This window comes from Thermobia domestica, chromosome 4 (genome assembly GCF_964235325.1).
Source record: "Thermobia domestica chromosome 4, izTheDome1.hap1.1, whole genome shotgun sequence".
NCBI classification, from domain to species: Eukaryota; Metazoa; Arthropoda; class Insecta; order Zygentoma; family Lepismatidae; genus Thermobia; species Thermobia domestica.
Genome location: NC_137457.1, coordinates 291,274,666 through 291,297,800, shown reverse-complemented (window position 1 = coordinate 291,297,800; position 23,135 = coordinate 291,274,666). Strand labels below are relative to the sequence as shown.

At 37.0% G+C, this 23,135-nt stretch overlaps 1 protein-coding gene across 1 annotated transcript in view; it reads left to right on the top strand.

The window, feature by feature from the left end:
* Cul4 (cullin 4) overlaps window positions 1-23,135 on the top strand; it is a 67,724-nt gene that overhangs the window by 26,385 nt on the left and 18,204 nt on the right. The window contains exons 3-9 of the mRNA XM_081756148.1: window positions 3,016-3,205; window positions 9,227-9,415; window positions 10,759-10,905; window positions 12,981-13,167; window positions 15,917-16,109; window positions 18,327-18,463; window positions 19,856-20,020. Of these exons, the coding sequence (XP_081612274.1) occupies window positions 3,016-3,205; window positions 9,227-9,415; window positions 10,759-10,905; window positions 12,981-13,167; window positions 15,917-16,109; window positions 18,327-18,463; window positions 19,856-20,020 (1,208 nt within the window). The remainder of the gene's footprint in view (window positions 1-3,015; window positions 3,206-9,226; window positions 9,416-10,758; window positions 10,906-12,980; window positions 13,168-15,916; window positions 16,110-18,326; window positions 18,464-19,855; window positions 20,021-23,135) is intronic.

The window sequence follows — 23,135 nt, the reverse complement described above, 5'->3', positions numbered from 1 at the left end:
CCTAATGGCAACGAACATGTTTCGGAAAGCTACAAAAGTGTTTCTTTAAATGTCGTAGCATACACTCGTAGTATTTACTGTCTTTTTAAGAGTAATAACATGCATTTCATAGCATGTGTGGAATTAAAAATAAGTTGTTCATTTTTTGCTGGTTTCAATGTTACTTTTGCAAAACAAGCCTCATTATTCATTACTGTGATTAATATTATCTTTTCTATTTATTTGTTTTGCAAATTTGTTATTAAATAATAAGGTCACACAATTTTCCAGACAGAATTTTAAGATGTTCATGAGCAAGAAATCAAACCTCTTATACTTTCGTTGTTTAACAATACAAAGGGCTAGTACCTACTTCCGATGCTCTTGTCAATTTACTTAATAAAATATGAAATACGATATACGATATTTTAACTGAAAAAGATAGTATGCTATTAGTTATACAATCTTTCGTCAAACAAAGTGTTAGCATCAACCAGGTAAACTAACACTGACATACAAATATTCAGATCATGTCTTGCCCCCCCCACTTTCAACGTCCAATCGCCGCCACTGATCACAGTCATGATTCATACATCGTTGGAAAGCTTATGGAATAGAACAGAGATTCCAACGAGATAGCAATAAGAATTATGCTTCTAAACCAATTCAGTGAAAAGATATTCTTGTCTTACATGGAACCATCCAGAAAACTAATGTAATATACGTCAAAAAACTGAAACTCCAAAAATTGGCCAACTTTGCCACCTCCCTACTCCCTCCATATAAGCAAGAGATATAAATACAGGATATTACCATGTAGTAACCTACTTCATTGCTTCACATACCAATTTTTATGATTATTTCCAGAGGGCGGGAATGGTCTCCCAAAAAACCTGTTAAAAAAAACGAGCTTTACCCTCCTCCCCCTGCCGTGGTACGCTCCCACATACATAAAATGCACACCGGCGGAAAGCTGCATCCTTCAGGAATATATTGATAACAAAGTCATCTTCCGACCTTATTTAGGGGCTGAGCTATTGAGGTTTGAAGCCCCGATGCAGCAGTTGCGTCAATGCCCGTTTAAAGGTTAAAATGGTAGATTTAGTTAAATACTAATTTGATCTATCTCCCGTAGATTTTATCCAAATAACAAGAATAAAATATTGCCATTTGTTGTGTTCTTTAATCCCATTTGCTGATACATACGTCCAAAGGAAATGATTAGTTTACAGAATGTTGCAATTTATGCACATACAATAAAATGAGTATTGAGCGCGACCAGTGCTGATTTCACCGAAAACTTGTCACAAATAGGGATGGTTGTTCCATAGAGGTTACCGTCTTTTTTTTATATACACACAGTATTTTTGCTAAGGATATGAAACACAAATAGTACAGTAATATGTATCTGGGTAGATGTTCCTTTCAGAAGAAAAGTTTTGAATTAAAATTCTAATAAAAACACTTCTCGTCTCGAGTGCTGTATTCAAAAATTTATTTCAAACGGTTCAGTCGTTTTGTCGTGAAAAGGCGACAAATAATGTCAATTTTTATTTAAATACTAGCAGAATTCCCGTTTTTGAACGGGGAGAATGTGTTTTATTTTGGACCTAAAGGGTACCAAAACTGTCACCAATCAACTTAGTTACCGCAAAAACTATGAATTCGACACTAATATCAGTCATTTTCAGTTATTTTTACATGTCACCATCCTCCTCCTCCCTTTAGGAGTACTAATGAGGGCTGAATTTGGATTTAAATGGCATCGGAAGAGTCACTGTTCGTCTCAGCGACCCCGAAAATTATGGATTCGACACTGATATCGGTCATCTTCAATTATCTATCTAACTATCTGTGTATCTATATACATACATCCTCCCTCCCCCTTCCCTAAGTTGCATTGTCAAAGTGAAATGATAAAAACAATCCCAGACCCGAACCTCATCTATGTTGAAATGGAGATTGGTCGGGTAGTTCAAGAGTTACTTAGTCACAAACAGTCACTTTCATTTACATATGAAGGACACACGGGAATAACAATCTAAGTCCATTTTTTGCGAATTTGAGTTATTTTATACAACGAATAGCGGTCTTACATTTGGTAAACTGTGTATTTCGAAAATGTGACCAGTGTCACTGGAATTGAGCTTTGGAAGGATCGTGTACTTTGGAAAAACAATCAGTGTCCACAGGTCCATCGGAAAACGATCGATCCTCAGTTCTATAGTTCCACTGATTCAATGCAAAGACGAATTGATACTCTTGATACACTGTTTCACCGTCGAAAGTCATATTTTGGTCCATATGAAACATACAAAATCATAGAAACCTCTGAACTGCGAGAACTGAAAGCAGACCCATTGCCTCCAATAAAGCAGGGACAGTCGATTGAAATTTTCCGTACGAAATTTGAAGACTTGCAATTCTTGAAGCAATTCTGTAGGCGCGCAACATTACTTCATTTCATTGAGAATACGCGAAAATGAGGTGGACGAAGACAGTAAGTTAGTGTCAGTAAAGAAACCCCCACACAAACAAGAGACAAGGTGAAATACTATCTCTATGCATGTATTGTTTATTCATGGAAGATTCTGTATTTTTTTCATTTATAACAGTTAATAATTGTAATCTAAATGACTGTAGAAATCAATAAAAATGTGTATTACTAAAGAACAGAAAAACGGACGTAATAATTGTCGAGAACAAACTGAAAATAGTCCTTACACTTTTAAATTGCTTTTTCTCATAAAGTTTAAAAATTGACTTAGATCGTTATTCCCGTGTGCCTTTTATATATGAGATAGATAGATAGATATTCAAAGATGAAAGCATTTGTGGAAATTGACTTCTTTTTTCATTACATGGAATAAAACTAGCTCTGATTATAGCAGTTTAAATGTAGAATATCAGAAGTATTGGAAACGACTAGTACTTTTCTATTATAAATCGCCTGTATAAATCGAAAATTTAAGTTTTAGGATAAGTGTGACATTGAGAAAGTTTAACTTGTTATTTTTTGTTTTTGTGTCGTTGCAGCATTAACGGAGACTCATGTGAAAACCAACATTCAGCAGTTCTTGGCTGAATCAATGGATAGACTAATATTTTTGAAGAAGATGAATGAGTGTTGGCAAGCCCACTGTAGACAAATGATAATGATTAGGAGCATTTTTCTTTACTTAGATAGAACGTATGTTTTGCAAAATCCTGCCATTCATTCCATATGGTAAGTGTAAACTGCAATTCTTTGATACCAATTTTTACAATATTGTTAGTATAAAATGAGATAAAAAAGTCTGGAAAGACGAAACATATATCTTGTGTTCAAAAAAATGGCGCCCACGGATCACAGAGCACTATTCTATAGGCTAATAAAGTGAAAATGTTTTATGATGGTATGTCCTCCGGGGCCCATTCAGTCGCTATGGGGAATGAAAATTTCACCATGTGGCAACGTCGCAGATTAATTTAGAACCATTAGCATTACTATACAAATCCATCAAGCAGTTGGATCAATTGTTACACTAATAAGTGGCGCTAGTGTCGACGTCTATCGACTTCATCTGGAAAGAATGGATTTAATTATCTGATGGATTGGTAGATCTGCTCTATGGTTCTTTATCTGCGACGTTGCTACATAGTGCAATTCACGTCTCCAGGGCAGGATCCAAAAGGTATACAAATATATATATATATATATATATATATATATATATATATATATATATATATATATATATATATATATATATATATATATATATATTTGACTTGTATAATAGTGTTTAGTAGCCCGCGGGCACCGTTTTTAGAACACCCGATATACCAATCGATAGACCTCATTGAGCTAAACAAAGTGATATGGGCGAGTGTACATTCTCATGCGTAGTTTTCGAGAAAATCAAAATTGTAGAGCGGACTTGGTTGGAAGGCTGATATGTGTGAATTATTCTGTAGCGTTCATACTTCCAATGAATACTAATTATTGTATCGTTATTGCATTTTCGAGTTAATAGTGTTATTGATGGTCAGGGTTGGCTGGTTTAAACCAAGGTTGGTTAAAAAAAAAAAAAAAAAAAAAAAAAAAAAAAAAAAAAAAACTGGTTTAAACCAAAAAACGAAAAATGTTCGTAAAAGTGTAAGTGTTTGTAAAATCTTGATGAACACACATTTGTGGGTTATCACGTTTCACTCCCGTATATTATTCGTATTATATTCAGACCTAAATTCCCCATTCATTACTCAGAAAGATTATACTACAAAAGCAACTTTTTTGTTTGTTTTGTGATTTTTTTGTAATTATTGTTGTGTAATTGCAATCAAGGAAAAATTCTAAATATTGTTTCGTTTCAATGTTTAATATTGATAAAATACATCGAAATGCCGTACTTTTGTGTGGGGGGGAGGGGGGGGTCATACAGACCCCACGAGAGGCATTTAGTGAAATGAGAAGTATCTTTGGTATATATTTATGTATAAATGAGTCTGAGCCAAAGTGGACTCAAATAATTCGTATCTTTATACACTTTTCTTACTGATATGCAAATTAAGTCGTTGTATTTCTTTAATTTGGACCAATAAAAGTCGTTGTTAACTAACTTGAACTAAATTAGTTCTTCTGTACTCCGTAGTACTTTGAAATTGTCCATATGTAATTCTGTATAATGGTTTCACTTGTGCAACTGTATCTTTTTGTCCTTTTGAAATGACTCTTGACAGATGGAGGACAATTTCTCTCGGATGTAACTCGAGAAGCAGTTTTTATTCCGTTTTAAGCTTATGTGACCCCTTCCAGCATAACCCGGCTGTTGCATAATAACATCAAGGCGAAACAAACTTATTTCTGTCCATATATGATATGAATATATAGAGCAAATTATTTAAACCAAATAAACCTGGTTTAAACCAAATGGTTTTTGCCAACCCTGTTGATGGTTGAATAGTTTGGTTTTTAAGAAGCCCCATTACGGCGAAATTAAAATACCGCTAATTTTACAGTTATTGTGTGATATCTTCAAATACATAAAAGATAATCGAAAAGTGGAACAAGAGCTTCCTAAACAATATAATTTTACATGAAATACCGTTATCACGAATCACTTACCTGCTTTTGGTTTCCAGCCATTTAGAAAAATCGGCATTTGTTTTCGCGTGTCTAAATGGCTGCAAACGGAAAGCTACTAGGTGACTCGTGATAACTGTACCTAATGCAAAATAATATTGTTTAGGGTGCTCTTGTTTCACATTTTGATTATCTTTTATCTATTTGAAAATCACATAATTACTGTAAAATTAGCGGTATTTTAATTTCGCAGTGATAAGGCCTCTTAAGACGCTTATTATTTGTATTATTGCTTTATAATGAGATGTGTCCTCATATCATTGGTCCATGATGGTATGCGCCCAAATTGGAAAACGACCCTATAATTTAAATTGTTTTTATCTGCACTAAGCTACTGCCAAATACAGAACCATTACAGAATATTCGGAAAGATCTGTGACTTGATTAGTATCTAGCTTTTGTTTCCTCAACATCCGACTTAAGTCTTCATCCCGGCGAAATTAAAATACCACTAATTTTTCAGTAATTGTGTGATATCTTCAAATAGATAAAAGATAATTGAAATGTGAAATAAGAGCGCCCTAGCCAATATTATTTTGCATGAGGTACCGTTATCACAAGTCACCTAGTGGTTTTCCGTTTTCAGCCGTTTAGAAGCGCGAAAATAAATGCCGATTTTCAAAATGGCTCGAAATCGAAAGCAGATAAGTGAGTCGTGATAACGGTTTCTCATGTAAAATGATATTGTCTAGGGCGCTCTTGTTCCATATTTTGATTATCTTTTATCTATTTGAAGATATCGCGTAATTAATGTAAAATTAGCGGTATTTTAATTTCGTCGGGATGAAGACTCTTAAGAGCCCTGCCGTACTAAAAATAATACAAAATTTACCATTTTTCTTTTGCTTGTTTTTCATAAGTGAAAGGAGATAATGAAATGCAACTTACCACAATTATAGATAATGTCATTCTACAACAGGAAATATGATCCTGAAGAATGTTCAGTGTTGCCATCCATAGAAATTACAGTGTTGCCAGAAGAACAACGCCCCTAAAATCTAAGTTACGGCAGCGAGTAGAGGAATGAACTCAACTGCATTTGAGGGGCCGCGGTGGCTCAGTGGTAGAGCGTTCACCTCTGGTGCTTGGGGTCCCGGGTTCGATCCCAGCCCCAGCCAAGTGAACTTTGTGGTGGACGAACACCGTGTGCGTGGGTTTTCTCGGGGTTCTCCCGTTTCCTCCCACTTTCTTCATTCCACCATTTCATTCATTACTCATCATCACCGTCTCCTTTAGCCTAACCGGCATAACCGTGGGACGTAAAACTCACAGATTTCATTTCATTTTTCATTTCAACTGCATTTGGTTACGTATCATGTTGTTTTGGTTTCCTGTGAACTACTTTTTAACTAATAGTTGTATTTAGTTTGTAATAAACGAAATAGTTCTAACATACAGTTATTAAAACTAAATAATAATGCTATTTAAAAAGTAGTTCACAAGAAACCAAAACAATATGATACGTAACCAAATGCAGTTGAGATCGTTCCTCTACTAGCTGTCTTAACTTAGATTTTAGGGGCGTTGTTTTTTCTGGCAACACTGTAATTTCTATGGATGGCAACACTGAAAATCCTTTAGGTTCATATTTTCTGTTGTAGAATAACATTAGCTATGATTGTGGTAAGTTGCACTTCGTTATCTCCTTTCACTTATGAATAAACAAACAAAAGAAAAATAATAAATTTTGTATTATTTTTAGAAAGTCAAGCTCGTAAGGCTCTTTGTTGAGGCACTCACTTTTTTCGGTTTTAGTGAATAATTTAAAGACATTGTAGACCATCGAAAATTTAGAAAGCAAGGTAGGTAGTATCTGCAGGATGGTGTTGCATTAACTGGTAACTGTTTGAAGACCTTCGTAGAGGTTTTTAAAGTTCGTTGTACGATTACCTTCATACAGTGTAGAGATTTGAGTGCCCAACAATTTATAACGTCATTAGCTGAGCACCCAAAGCTCTGGTCTTAAAAAAAAACGATTACAAGTTTATTTAATAGCACATTGTAGTCACTACCAGGCGTAGCTCACTTTCCAGATTTTAATTCTTCATTTCCTGTAAATTATTCACTTCTTCTTTCTCACTTCAACCATAGATTGGTAGACAACATGGACATTTTAAAACTTTTCTCTCCGTTAAGAAAGCTGTTTTATACTTTGATAAGATCTCTTCTTCGTAATTGCATCAAGATATTCTATCCTTGGCCTTCCTGGTTTCCTTCCTGGTTTTCCTTCTGCCTTCCCTCTATCAACGCGGTGATCGGAGTGCGGAATAAGAGGGCTAAGCATGCTGTTTCTTTTTTTCCCTATTATCTTCATGATCTGTCATCCTTCATTAGATTCCTTTAGTACGTCTTCATTCCTTTTCCTTTCGGTACATGATATGCACCGCATTCTGCGCCAGCATTACATTTCAAATGCTTCCAGCTTGGGTTTTCCAGCTTTTCTCAATATCCACGTCTTTGATCTGTAAAGCGACACGCTCCGTACCAGTCTTAATAAATATGTCCAACGACTCATTTCTTAATGTTAGCAGTCCCCTTTTCTTGTTGAATACTTATTTAGTATGCGCTATTCTGGAACTAAAATTGAAAAATGTAGGGGTGTCGTTAGCGAAGAGTCGTAATCAGGTGATGCTCAAGACAATATTTTAGTGGGACATCGTTAAGAGAGAAAAGAAAATGAATTAAGATTTGCGGACTTTCAAGCTATAGCTTATATGAATGTTAATGAATAAGTTACAAGAATGCCAAACAATTAAGCAATACATTAGGATCAGTTGGTTAGTTTGAAGATTTTACTGTTCATGATTTGTTACTGGTATTAACATATGATTCCTTTGCCGGGTGATTAACAGTAACAGAACTGATAGGCATAAGTGAGTTCTTCAAGATTTTGGTTCAGTTTTGTTCACAGTTGTTAGCTGTAACGGAAACGATGTGTTCTCCTGGTTTGGGTTCCCGGATCCATTTGCCCGAATAGACGATTACATAGACGGAACATAAAGAAACTTTCTGATAAAGAAACTGTTTTGGACTCCGTACTGAAACTAATTTTCCGAGAAAGTTGTTTCCGGCTCGGAAATCAAAATTGATTTTTTTCTGAGAAAATCGGCCCTGGTTCTGGAACCGAAACCGATAATGAAGTGGAAAGAGAATTAGAGAGGAAGGAAAAGTTGGTTTTGTAACAAAACTGCTATACATACACAGCAAAGAATGAGGTGTTAAAACGACACAAAATGACTACTACTTTAGAGTGTTACTTGTGTGTTAACACCAAGGACATCACCTTCCGAGCATATCAGAAATCCCCAAGTAATTGTCAGTGAGAATTCGCATTGGATTTTATTGTTTGCTATAAACAAACCTTTACGCAGTATATTTGGCATATTTGCCAAGTAACAAGTAACATATTATGTTTTCTGTAATCGGTCACTAAAATAGTTCTGTAAGCCTATCAATTGTCTGACAACAGTTACATGAGTAGCTGTTTTGCTATCTGTTGTTCTTATATGTTTTTCTTATGTGCTAGAATATAAGAACACTTCTCTTCATGTAACAGATGGCAGCATTTCTCTTCATGTAACTGTTGTCAAATAATTCATAGGCTTACAAAACTATTTTACTGACTGATTACAGCAAAACATATTATGTTATTCGTTACTTGGCATAAATGTGAAATGTACAGCGTAAAGCTTTGCTCATTGCAAACAATAAAATCCAATTCAAATTTTCACTGACAATTACTACTTACTTCTGATATGCTCGGAAGGCGATGTTTTTGGTTAAATTAACACACAAGTAACACCCTGGAGTGGCAGTCATTTTATGTTGTTTTAACACCTCAGTTTTTTGCTGTGTAGTTACTACGAGTCTTTATTTGACAGTTGCTCAACATCATTTGCAATTTGTAACGATCTTTGCAAGTTATGGTGTCGAAATGTATTCCAATGATACTGTCATCAAGAAACGCGCCGAATTTCGGTTTTTGGTTCTGTTACTGTTAACAGCTGTCCTTGCCGAAACGATCCAGAGGAATAATTCCGGACGACAGATTGAGATTATTTTGATGAATCGATTTTCTTGTGGTAACTTCTGAGCATAGTCTAATATTTTCATTGTTCTTTGCAGGGACATGGGTTTGGATCTTTTCAGACATCACATTATCCTAAATCAGTTAGTGCAGACACGGACAGTGGAAGGTCTTCTAATGTTAATTGAGAAGGAGAGACAAGGAGACACTGTAGATAGAACGCTTTTGAAGTCTCTTCTTCGTATGTTATCAGACCTTCAAATTTATCAGGAAGCGTTTGAAAACAAGTAAGTTAACGAGACGAAAATAACATCGTTTGACAGTTGCTGTAAAATAGAAAATAGCTAAGTGTGGTACATATAGTTACGTGGCAGTTTTTATTTCAGAATGTCGTGTGTTCCATTAATACGTATATATTTTCAGGTGGCATCGTTTTTACGTTCATTTTTCATTTATATAAGCACTGGGTATTGGTAAGAGGTTTTTGAAAGCACTTTAAATTTTGTTGAAAAAATATGACGAAATCAGGGTTAACTATGAAACTTTAAAAGGCTGTTGCAATTGAAGACCTGAATTGCAAAACATCTCAAGTCCACTCTTTTTCTTCGTAGTTTGCGTTTTTTGTTTTTTATGTTAGGATCTATGTTTTAAGTGCTATTCACTTGCATAATACGTAAGTCTAAATCAAATCTTAAAAAAAAAAAAAAAAAAAAAAAAAAAAACTAAACAGAATTGCATGCCAAGTATAATCTTGTTTTTTTCTAAAAATAGAGAAAAAAAGTACTCCGGTAAACTTGGGATGTTCTGCATTTCAGGTCTTCAATTACCTACTGTTTAAGCTATAGGGCATTTATTCACAAGAAAAATGACTTACCTTGCCTTCGTGTTTGTTATTTTAATTGTATATTTCCTTCCTCGCTGGAAACATTGTCAGTACTGGTTTTATTACGTGCCACCGGTCTTTGCAAATTGTTTATTTTATTTATTTATTTAACAATCACCAGTACAGGTCAAAGGCCATTTTATACTGGATATCTAATATAAGAACAGTAACAATGGAAAGGATTTGGGAAGGTATCGGCCAGGGCCTGTTTAGTAGGTACCATTCCGGGATTTGCCTGGTAGGATAGGAAAACCCATCAGGATGGTCGGCAGCGGGAATCGAACTCACGATCTCCCGAATGCGAAACCAACGGTCTACCACTTGAGCTACTTCGCTCGGTTCGCTGTAAGATAACTAAAACCACAATAAGAGATGTAAAGATAAGGATCCGGTGATGCAGTAATAAAACTGACGCTGACAGCATTCCTAGCAAGAAAGTAAGTATACAATTAAATTGCCAAACACTGAGCCACACAGTAAGTCACTTTTCTTGTTCTTGTCTGGCAACAACTATTTGAATTAAACATTAAGTAACCGATGGTTGTAATATGAGTGATCATATAATCAGTTCGCTATTGGCTCTGATCGATACTACTTCTATGAAAATATCCATTCTGCGCTTATTGTTTATGAATCGTTAATCGAAGAGTGAGTAGAGTGCTTTTTTTGAAGCGTCGTGTCATGTGTTAATATGTTCATTGTTACTAATGAAACCACTTTTAATTTGTTGATACTTGTGTATTGTAGGTTCCTAGTAGCAACCGAGTGTTTGTATGCTGCGGAAGGCCAGCGCTTAATGCAGGAACATGACGTTCCTGAGTACCTTGCTCATGTGGATAAGAGGATTAATGAAGAAAACGAAAGACTGCTGCATTATTTGGATCCAACCACAAAGTAAGTTTACTTTTCACAATTCTTTCCGTTTTCTCTTACTTTTTTTTTTTTTTTTTTTTAAGAGACTGCAAAATGAGAGAAAATAACCTAAAATTGTTGCTACAATTCCCATGAAACTGTGATAAAAACATGTAATACAGTCATCAGTAATAATGGGAGTACAGACTTTTGTGTTCTTTTGTCGTTCGAACGGATTGATCAATTTGAATGTAGTTTTCAATACTGTACAGAGAATTATTTCTCCTCCCCTTACAGATCGATGAATTACAATTGATTTATACGTTCTGTCATTGATAAGGCAACACGTAGGCTTTGTAATTTTTTTTTTTTTTTTTTTAATACAGTGCAGCAGTTAGGAAACGAGACTGATTAGTTTGCTGCGAAGTTGTGTCGGCACAGAAGTATCTCAAAGTAAATCACTTACCGCTCGCCAGAGTGGCGTGGGACATGACTAACATTGTACGTGTAGACTGATACTGTGATGCCACCGTTAAACAATGGAACAAAGTGAATATCAAGTTCCGTGCGGCTGGAGCATATTGGCTTACGTCTGATACTAGACCGGGACTCGAACTCGGGATCTTCGGCATACCGTGCCGATGCGTTAATCACTACGCTACCCAGTCCGCTTCCCAGAACAGCCACACACACTCTTACGCCTGAAGTCGGTGCCCTGCACTCAGACCACGCGGCTTGTACGCATCGACACAGTACGCCGGAGATCCCGGGTTCGAGTCACGACCCAGTCATTCATTTTTTTTTTCACTCTTTCTGTCTTATTGAATTCGTACCAACCGAGGATCAGGTGTATAAAAAAAGTTTAAATGGGTTGTTTCTTCCTTTCATTAACATATTATTTTACACAACTAATACATCCCATGGATAGTACATTCATTAGATTATTTTTCGACATAGTCTCCATATCTTTTGAAGCACTTGTCACATCATTGAATGGGATGAGTTTGAAGATTCCCTCCTGGTAAAAATCCTATTCTTGCGTGTTCAGCCACATTGTCACGAAGTGTTTCACCTTCTCGTCTGAAGCGAAGTGACGGCCTCGTAGTTGCTTCCGAATAACATTCTCAATTCTGCCATCAGATGTCGTAATGTGATCTCCTGTTGTCCTGAATCAACTTCTTCACGCGAGCTATATTCAGATATGTTGATGCCGTGCTGGGTCGGCCACTGCGTTCCTCAACAGTAACGTTTTCTCTATCAACCGTGAACTTTCAACACCATTCTGCGATATGCTGACGAGACATTACAGTCTCTCCGTAAACCTCTACCAGCTGACAGTAGATTTCAGCCGCGGTTACGTTTCGTCCACAGAAATCGAATAACTGTGCCGACTTCTTCGCGAGACCACTTTTCTAAATGAGTCGCCATTTGTGTGCATCTACAACTAGAGCCGTAGCTTGCGGGTGGCTGAAACTGCACAGTTGCCAACTCCATGTATTACAGTTATCGCACACTAGAGACCTGCACGGGCCGACTCAGTTATTTCTTTGGGCCGGGCTGGGCTTGGGCGGACCGACACTGATTTCTCTTCAGGTCGGACCGGGCTGGAGCCAATTAATTGCAATTCTTTAATAATTATTGACTTCCGTTAAACGATAATTAGCATAAAGGCAAACGTTGAAGAAGTGTGCCCATGAAAAATGTTACAAAATGAAACTTAAAATTTATCGGGCCCGTCCCGGGCTTGGGCCAAGAATTTTAAAAAAACTTATCGGGCTGGGCCGAAAATCTCGAAAACTTTTCGGGCCCGAGCTGGGCCGGGCCTAGGTACATTCGGGCTGGCGGCCGTGTAGGTCTCTATGGCACATTCCTCATTCCTCCATAACAGACTAAACTCCAGAAATATTGGCCTTGTAATCTTAGTTTCTGATCCTCCCTCGTATATTGAAATCATCATCATCGATATGGAGATATACTTGAATGTAAATACGTATGTACGAAATGAAACCTTCATTTTGTCATTATTTTGTTGGATAAATGAACTTATACGCTGTAGTATATATATTTAGGCATGTTGATTACTAGCTACTTAACAAGAATGCTTTGATTTGTTGCAGGTGGCCTCTTATACATACGGTTGAGAAACAACTGCTCAGTGAACATCTATCAAGTATACTTCAAAAAGGCTTAGACAATCTCTTGGAGGAGAATAGAGTCTCGGATTTAACCTTAATGTATAGCCTATTTTCTAGAGTTAAAAATGGGCTCCTCGAACTCTGTATTAATTTCAACAGTTATATTAAGGTAAGTACATTACGGTTCCCACTATGCACCTTAGCGTTGTATATGGTATCTATAACATGAGTGAATTAAAAGCTGAAAGAAATTGTGTAGTAGATAGTACATGTTTATCGTGTACTTTTTTTATTGGTATTTCATTCTTGAATGCAGATAAATTTTCTGGTACATTTGTATGTGCCCTCTAGTTCCTGTTTTGATCATTACTGGAATCATTTCAGAGACCATTCCTGTTGGTGTCATCGACCAGACAGACATGTAGTTGAAGAATGTTGACTTCTTAAAAATTTTATGTTATTTACCTTAGCCCCTTTGCAAGAAAACTTTAATACCTAGGTCACTGTTTGAATTATTGGCCATTGATACCACGTTCCTTCATAATTCTTCTTGTCCATGAAAATCTGGGGAGTCGATTGTCTTAGGCCAGTATCCAAAGATTATTATTATAAAACTACCACAGTAACTTTGGTGTTCCGCTTCGATATTTGTGCTACCATATGGATTAGTTTAGAGAGCAGCGGACTGCTTGTATAAAATGCCAGTCACCAATACCAAGTTCATTCAAGTCCTTTTTAGAGGATTTGCTTTTTAAATTAATTAATGAATTCGTTTATTTATTTATTTATTGTAGAAGACAGTATTAGAGGTTTAACATGTCGAAAGATATTAAGGACTTGCGCAGACCTATTTACAGAAAGCGACATTATTCAACTTATTATACCAATTAATGTGAAAAGTTTAAAGCAGAGGAGAGAGCCCAGGTTTCTATAGAAATGAAATGAAAATAAGTAAATAAATAAAAAAAAAATTAATAAATGTAACTAGCATTTATTATTAGTAGTAGCATTAAAAATCGTAACTATACATTTTCCGCCAAGAAGAAAAATTTAAAAACAACTCCATTAAGCAAATATAAGTTTAAAGCTTAACGTTATAAAGTAAAATCATTATTGAACACGTCCTTCGTATGTTGTTTCGATACGCTTTGTGATTTACCCAGTTACTTGTTCGATAGTTTCCAGCTCTTTGGCGCTTGATTGAACTGTATTGCACGTGTTTCGTTGGCCTCACTCGAAACTCTAATGAAACAACGCGTAACAGCTCAAATCTGGCTGTGCCAGTCCTATACATACTAATTCAAATCCTGAAAATGGTAGTTATATTCAAATTAAAACAATAGAAGACGCTACTATGTGTATTAGACACGTTTTCCCTATGTATAGTTTCAGGTCAAAAGCTCGGGCCCTGTCGCTTGTAATCACAAAACAATACCCAAATGATACAACAATCGACCCCTCCACCAGCATAACTTGTACGTCAGTATGTCCTTTTATGTTCCTTTATGACCAAAATTTCCTGAAGTAACACTTGGAACTAAGAAACTCAACAAATTTGACCTAACACAGTCTCTTTTAATGTTGGTAAATTTTCACAGTTTTTAGGATTAGAGCTTCCTTTCCCTTCCTTTCCTTCAGTGTTAGAATGTATTATTTAATTTCCATTAGACTAAAAAACAAGTCAGTGAATGACATCATTCTCAAGCTTGTACACACAAACAAGCGGCAAAAATAATGTATTAAAAAAAAAAAAAACTGTGGCAACATAGAAAACCCTCAGCATCATCAACTGTTCAGCAACCGGCCATAAATAAGCCTCACACTGAGTTTAATGACATTTTACGTCACCTACGATGCTGTGTTATTGGACATCAACTATACACGAGGAAAGCATACAGACTCCTCTATGTATAGGTTTTACAATTCACAAGCATGCGAAGGTCATATAAAGTGACACATATATTCCAAACATTGACATATACTCGTAACACTGACACATATACGCCTAACAGTGATACACTTCGAACAGTGACACATACTTCTAACAGTGACACATACAGTTCTAACAGTGATACACTTCGAACAGTGACACATACAGTTCTAACAGTGACACATACACTTCTAACAGTGACACATACACTTCTAACAGTGACATATACTCCGAACAGTGACACATACTTCTAACAGTGACACATACACTTCTAACAATGATACATACTCCTAACAGTGACACACTCCGAACAGTAACACATATACTTCTAACAGTGACACATACTCCTAACAGTGACACATACTCCTAACAGTGACACATACACTTCTAACAGTGACATATACTCCTGACAGTGACACATATATAGGGTGGCCCAAAAGTAGGTGTACACCCCTGCATTGATCAAGTATAATATTCTAGTTTATGGATTTATTTGCTTCGACTGTTCCGGGCTTAAGTTATAAGTTAAAAGACGTTAAGAACAAATAGTAAAGAAACTAGGTCTACCTGTTTAATAACAATAAGAAATGATATAAAATACGGGAGGCCATCATGTACACTTCTAACAGTGATACATACTCCTAACAGTGAGACACTCCCAACAGTGACGCATATACTTCTAACAGTGACATATACTCTTAACAGCGACACACGTACACTTCTAACAGTGACGTACATATTTCTAGATGACACACTACTTCTAACAACGACGCTCATTTTACAAAGTGTCACACACATTCCTGACAGTAACACATTCGTAACAATGACAAGCTACTAACGACACACATATTCCTAAGTAACACACACTCACATTCCTAACAGTGAAGTACATATTCCCACAATAATACACATATTCCTAATAGTGACATATATTCTTACCAGTGACACATATCTCCTTGTAATATTGACATTGTATTGTAATTTTCAGAGAAAAGGGCGAACAATAGTGATAGACCCAGAAAAGGATAAGACTATGGTACAAGAATTGCTGGACTTCAAAGATAAGATGGACAATATAGTGTGCACTTGCTTTCAGAAGAACGAAAAATTTACAAATAGTTTGAAAGAGGCGTTCGAGCACTTCATTAACCAAAGAGCCAACAAACCAGCTGAACTAATAGGTAAGGTTCTTTTTGTTTTCTTTTTACGTTCTTTTATGTATTTCTTTTGTTTTCCTTCCTTTTTTTCTTTATTTTTCTGTACTTCTTTTCTTTGTTCTTTCTCTCGTACTGTTTTCCTTTTATTTTACTGTCTCTCGTGCTTATTTTAGCCAATACCTAGCGAGTTTGATTAATTATATTGAGCCGAATTTGAATGTGCCACTTACCTAGGAAATGCTGTGTTTCTATCACCAGTTGTGTTCGATCTGCAGACCACTTTTACTAACTATTGCCCGATATCGGAGTTTCCATTGCAGTAGAGAGACTGCGTTGCAGCTGGACCATCCCACTACTCTTTACAGGCTTTCTACAGACCGGAGACGGTGCGGAGTCGACAATGGAACAGGCGTCGCGTGAGGAGTCCAAAAGCACAATAGCCCAGTGGGTTAGTATTTGGACTCGCGACAAGGAAGTCAGGGAAGGGAATTGCCGAAATTCAAGTTTCTGTTCTATGCGGTGATAGAATTCCAGCGATGTTTTCGTCGTGTGGCTAGATGTTTTGTCTTGGTGCAGTTTAACTTGTTCACGTCCTGTCCGTACACTGCTGGGATTTCATGTTGACACATTTCAGTCCGAATATATCTGGTAGTACGTAGCATTGATTTTGACGTTTTATGCCACGTTTCGGAGAGGCAGTCTTCCACTGTACGAGAAGCGGGCCGCAGTCATGAACTCTTTTTGGAAACTCTCTGCACACTGGCGGAAGAACGTGCTTCGGCCCTTGGCGTCAACAGGTCTGTAATTAATGGCATGAACTTGACCACAGTCTGTGAGGGAAATCCACGCCTCATTAATGGTAACAACAAACTTCCACCGATCACCCACGACATGACGTTCATACAACCTCCTGCAGTTCCTTTTCCGCTCAGCCACAAGACACAGGGTATGCACATTGCTCCTGCAAACGACCGTGAAACCTAAATCCCTGTGGATAGCGTGGTAGACTTTCGCCTGCGATGTGCTGCATTTGCTGGACATTGCACACTGTGTTTGGGGATTTTCGGGGGTCACCAAAGCCGAACCACATGCAATAGCGGCGGGGTCCTCTTCACAGGAGGCCGGTTTTTAGCTTGCCGCGTCGGTGTGGTGGACCCTGGATTATGTGCCGCATATTTCCATGTAATATGATTTACAGTGGCACGACCCACACGAAAATTACGCACTTTGCACATTTCTGCGATGCGCGGCGCTGTGAATTTAGCGTCGGAAAGGGCCACAAACAATAAACCTTCCCAGAATCTGTTCAGTTTCGGCAGCATTAGACAATGCTCGACCACTGCTCTACTGCATGATTATCGAGATACCATTGCTTGCCTCGTGGCAATCTCACGGCGATAGGTTGCTCATACGCAGTACAGTTTGCAAATTGACTTCGGCTTAATATGAATGAATCAACCTCTGTATCTTGGTAAAATCAATATCTTTTAAAACCAATTTTAGGATCATTCAGTCATGTAAAATATTTTATTAGTGCTAATCATTCGTACTTCTGCATATTGAATATACAGTGTGTATATCAAAGAACACAGTAGAGTCGCAAAACTCGGCCTAATGTGGAGACCGAAGGGTGACTAAGTTTTTGAAAATGCCGGGTTACCGGGAATGGGGTTAAGAAAGAATAAGTACGATTGTTTCCTCAGAAAATACAGTACTGTACTTGTATGTATTGGTTGTTTGAGAATACAAGAGAGAATAAATTGACCAATTATTCTAAAACAGGAAAAGTACGTACTTTATGAAGGTATAGAGCCTTTACTATACGTGAAAATGAAAATTAATTAATACACAATGTACAGTAATTTACCTGATAAGATAGACCTCACCTGCCGGGTTGTCGAGTTTTAGGTTTTAAAGCTGTGAATTAACTTTGAATTTTGACTTAACAGTAATGAATCACACAAAACGAAATAGCAACACTCATTTTCTCTGTGTAACGATATAATAGTTGATTTATCTCCTCAGTATTGTGTTTTTAAAAACGACACATCACAAAGAAAATCGAGAACAAATCTTAGAAAGAATATATTGTTGAATATAAAGAAAAGAAAAAGTTTATTCGATGTTTATAGCAGAGATCTCTTTAAACTCACAATTAAGGTTTAAAGGTGATTCATATCACCCAAGTTTCACTGGGTACTTATTGTTTTTTTCTTTTTTTTTCTTCTTTTCTTATTCCAGCGAAGTTTGTGGATTCGAAACTACGGGCCGGTAATAAAGAAGCCACGGAAGAAGAACTAGAAAGATTACTGGATAAAATAATGGTTCTCTTTAGGTTTATCCATGGGAAGGATGTATTTGAAGCCTTCTACAAGAAGGTACGGCTTGAGATAGTAATAGCAATGGGTATTTGTACATAGGTGTTCTTTCGTTTGATTCGTTCGAGAATTATTGCTTGTTTATCTGTAGTGGTTTGAAATGATCTTATAGTGCAGTTCATTAAATCTGATGTAGGTATTTTATTTTAATATAGAAGGTTGTAGTAAAACAATACACAACGATGGATTCTTGAAATGTTAATAGTACAGATTCTTGTATTATTCAGAGCCACTCAAAGTGATTTATCCAGTTCCCAGTCCTAAACATTATTGAGCACTTGTGGTTAGTCTTGAAGCTTACACTCCGAAACACATATCTTTGTTTATCGTCGCTGACAAAATTGAATGCTGCACTGCCCTTAGAAATGGTACAATATATCTCAGAATACTATGCAAGACTTGTGTGCCTCCAGTCAGCTAAGTTGCATTCTCTTCGACTATTTCCATAATTTTAGTAAGCATTTGTGTTTGTATATAGTTATGTAAACATGAATCTAGAAATGCGTTGTTTCTCAATTTCTGACAATTTTTAAAGATACGTTTTAAGTTTTAAAAGAAGAAATAACTTTCTAAGAAGCACATTGTCTTTGTAGTGTAAATTTATATTCAAAATTGGCATGAAAAAAAAAAAAATGTCTGCTTTGCTAAAACATTATAAAATTTTGTTTCAGAAGTTCTTAATGCATTTGTTAGTAATAATGATCGTAAGGCATGGGATTTGTGCAGCAGGTCTCGCGATTACTATCAATATTAAGAAAAGATTGTAAAAACTTTTGAAATCTGCTTGATTCGGATAGAATCTAGAAAACTGCATATAGATATCCGAAAATCTACTTAGATAAGACAAGATTACAAATATCAACTTAGACTAATCTTGGTATACGCACATCGTTTAATAATTGCCGAAATTTTCAATGGAAACACTCATTTTCCTGAACGGCGCACACTTTTCACATTTTATAGCATCGATAGTTACGGAATAAATTTCCTACTGCTTTAGCTTGTGATAAAGTGTCCATAAAGTAATATTCCATTATCACATTTTTCACACGATATTAATTGATTCACAATTTTCCACTTCTTACTTAGGCAGTTAATTGCTTGTAAACAGATTTTCTTTTTAAAATAGGAAACTAAAACTAATGTGAAATTAGATTTATGGCGTTTTGTCATGGATTCTGGGCTTTAATTATGAACGAGAAATAAAATTATTCATGGAAGATTCTGTTTATATATATATATATATATATATATATATATATATATATATATATTTAATAAAGTTAATAAACTCGTAAAAGTAGTGACTGTACGAGGCTGATTGTGGATATGTAAAATGTTTTTATTTATGTTATTTTATTTATTTTATTATCAGTATTTTTTTCTAAATAGGATTTAGCGAAACGTTTGTTGGTTGGAAAGTCAGCGAGTGTGGATGCAGAGAAGAGCATGTTGTCCAAATTAAAGCAAGAATGTGGAGGTGGGTTCACTTCCAAACTCGAAGGAATGTTTAAGGATATGGAATTAAGTAAAGACATCAACGTGGCATTTAAACAGGTAATAACAGATTCCAACCTTCATTTCCTATATATTATTATTATTAAAAACGAGCTATTAACTCATGTCTGTCCAAAATCAGTAAGTACCTAATTTTAATTTTTGTTTTGCTTATTTCAAATTTGGTAATAACAGCACTTAAAATACATATTAATAGTAAACAAAGTCAATTTTTTTTGAGAAAGTAACTTCTTGGAACGCACTGAACTGGTATGAACACTAGTAGGATCTTGAAGGTTCAAAGACGTCGAAGCGACGCTAACACTCTGCTGGGTCGGAGCACTGGCACTAGTCTTTGATACACTTCCTTTCGAGGTGCCGATCACCGGGGACGGACGAATGAGGGACGTGGCACTGGAGAGAGAGCCAAACTCGCTGGCCGGCGAAGCAAGCACTGGAGCAAAATCCTGTCCAAACTGTTCTTGCGAAAGCGTTACTGTAGGTGATGGCACTCGAGACGCATCGTAAGGGACCGTAAAATGGACGGGACAATCAGGATTGACGCGACGTCCACGGCACTTACACTTGTGCGATGTAATGATGGCGGTTGCGGACAGCAAGCGAATGGAATTAGGAGGCAGTATGCGTACGGAGGGGCTCAACCACAACGGGCGGATCCGAGATCACTTGAATCAATCGAGATCCCACGCGCGCTTCCGACGACCCTACTACCACCCTCAACTTGCTCGAACTGAGCGCTTTCCCCCTGGCTGCCAGGTTTTGTTAACCTGGCTGCCAGGTGGAACGCTCTGATTGGCTGAGCCAGTCATGTTCTTTATCAGCTAAAGGGATTAAAAGATAGGTTAAAATCTTGGTAAAAGCTTGTAGGATACTTAGTCTGATAACTTTAAAATCTTCTATGACAGAACTACGTCTGTATTACTCCTTTCGTATGTCTATGTAGTTTTTCTTCTCCTGTACTCAGGTACACAGATGCACAAAGAATGCAACGTAGACTGATCTCTATCATAGAACATTTTGAACAGGGATCTCACCGACCTGGAAAACTTGGAAAAGTCAAGGAATTTCAAGTACGAATATCTAGTTCTCAGATCCATTGGTCTTTTTAGCTTACCCTTAGGGAATATTGTATAAAGTAGTTTGTGGTACAAAACTTCTTTACCTACACACATAACTAGATATGTGCATGCTTAGGAGATGACGAACAACCTCCTGGCCGTGGAAAATGCACTTTTTTTTTTTTTCATTAATTGTATGTAGATCTGGAAATTCGTAGATTGTGACCTGGTAAAAGTTAAGGAATTCGTGCTCGCCAGAAAAATGAGAACCCTGTTTTAAGTTCTGTGGCTAGCTCTCCTAAGTATCCTATATATTTTTACTAATATTTTAACCATTCTTTTTATCACTTCACCTAGGGATATGATGGTTTAGTTGTAGATTGCTCAATTGCTCACCTCTGATGTAATAGGTAGTGTTGTTAACGGCTCAGCTCAGTGATCACCAAACGAACCGAGAAGTGAGCCGGCTCGAGCACTTGGCTCAGTTGAGCCGAACCGAGCCAAGCCAATGGCTGACCCTAACCGAATCGGCTCGAGCTAATGGATCACCTAAGCCGAGCCGAACCGAGCCAACGGTTCATTCCAACCGACCCGATGGCTCACCTGAGCAGAGCCCAACCGAGCCGGTGGCTCATCGCAACGGAGAAAGCTCGAGCCGATGGCTCACAAGCTGAGCCGAACCGAGCCGGCTCGAGCTATTGGTTCAGTTGAACCGAATCGGAGCTCGAGCTGAGCCGGTGGCTCAGGGCTCGAGTCGAGCCGGTTGACATCACTAGTAATAGGTCGTCTTGTTATTTAGTTCTAAATTTAGTATTTACCTTCGAATATTCGCCGAGAGTTGTAAATAGCTTTTCAACTTCTTATTAATGACTATGGAGTACTCACACCTTATATAATATAAAACAATCTTCACACATAATCAATAAAATATTAGCGATGCCTTGTATAAAACACCAAACATAGCCTAATCCAAATAACATGTCTTGAATATTCCGGGGACTGTGGTTGCTCAGTAGTAGAACGTTCACTTCTGGTGCGTGGGGTCCCTCGTTCGATCCCATCTCTTCCGAAGAGGGCTGTGTAATGGACGAACACTATACATCTGGGTTTTCTCGGAGTTATTCATTTCCTCCTACTGCCTTCATTCCACCATTTCATTTATTCTCATCATCACCTATCTCCTTTAGTATGCACGGTGTTATCGTGGGACGTAAAACTGAAAGATTTAATTTGTGTTACAGTTTCGGATATCTAGAGTGTCCTTCATCAGATACTATATAGACACTATAGAACATAAATGAAGATAGACATATATATATATATATAGTCATACTTATGAAAAAGTCTAAATTCTATTGGATGAAGCCTTCAGCCAATCTCGTAGGTCCCCGTGTCCATTTTCCTGGCAATCATGTGCCGCCATTTTTGGTCCTTATAAGGGCCTTTTTCAATTCCATCTTCCTGTCTGTGCTATCCAAAATTCACTGCCATAATTCATTAATGGATAAGCCGTCTGTCCAGTTCATCAACTTATCTCTTCCTACCTTCTTTATCCAATCTACTTCTTTCCACTTCCTTATTATCTTCTCTATCTCCAATACTTCCTTCTTATAAATAACTCTTATAAATACGTAAATTCCAATAGAATTTAGACTTTTTCATAAGGATGACTATATATATATATATATATATATATATGTGTGTGTGTGTGTGTGTGTCTGTATCTTCATTTATGTTCTATAGGGTTTATACAGGGTGTTTCCAAACAACACCGACAACGTTTGGGAAGTAATTTCTGACACCAAGATAAGACAAAAAGTATAAACCAACCTAGGTGCACAAATGCTTAGTTTCAGAGTTATGGCTGCCGAAAACATGAAAAAATGAACTTTAAAGGCCCATAGCCCCAAAACTAGGGATCTACCGTAGTCGGGTCAAGACTTCACTTAGGAAGTAGTGTGTGTCCTATCCAAATATCCATGTTTCAGAATCCTGTGACACTTCCGCAATAATTTTTATAAAGATACTTGGTGAGTACTTCAGATTATATGCCCGTAGCCAAACTCCCTCTATGAAAATCGTTGCGTAAGAACCTT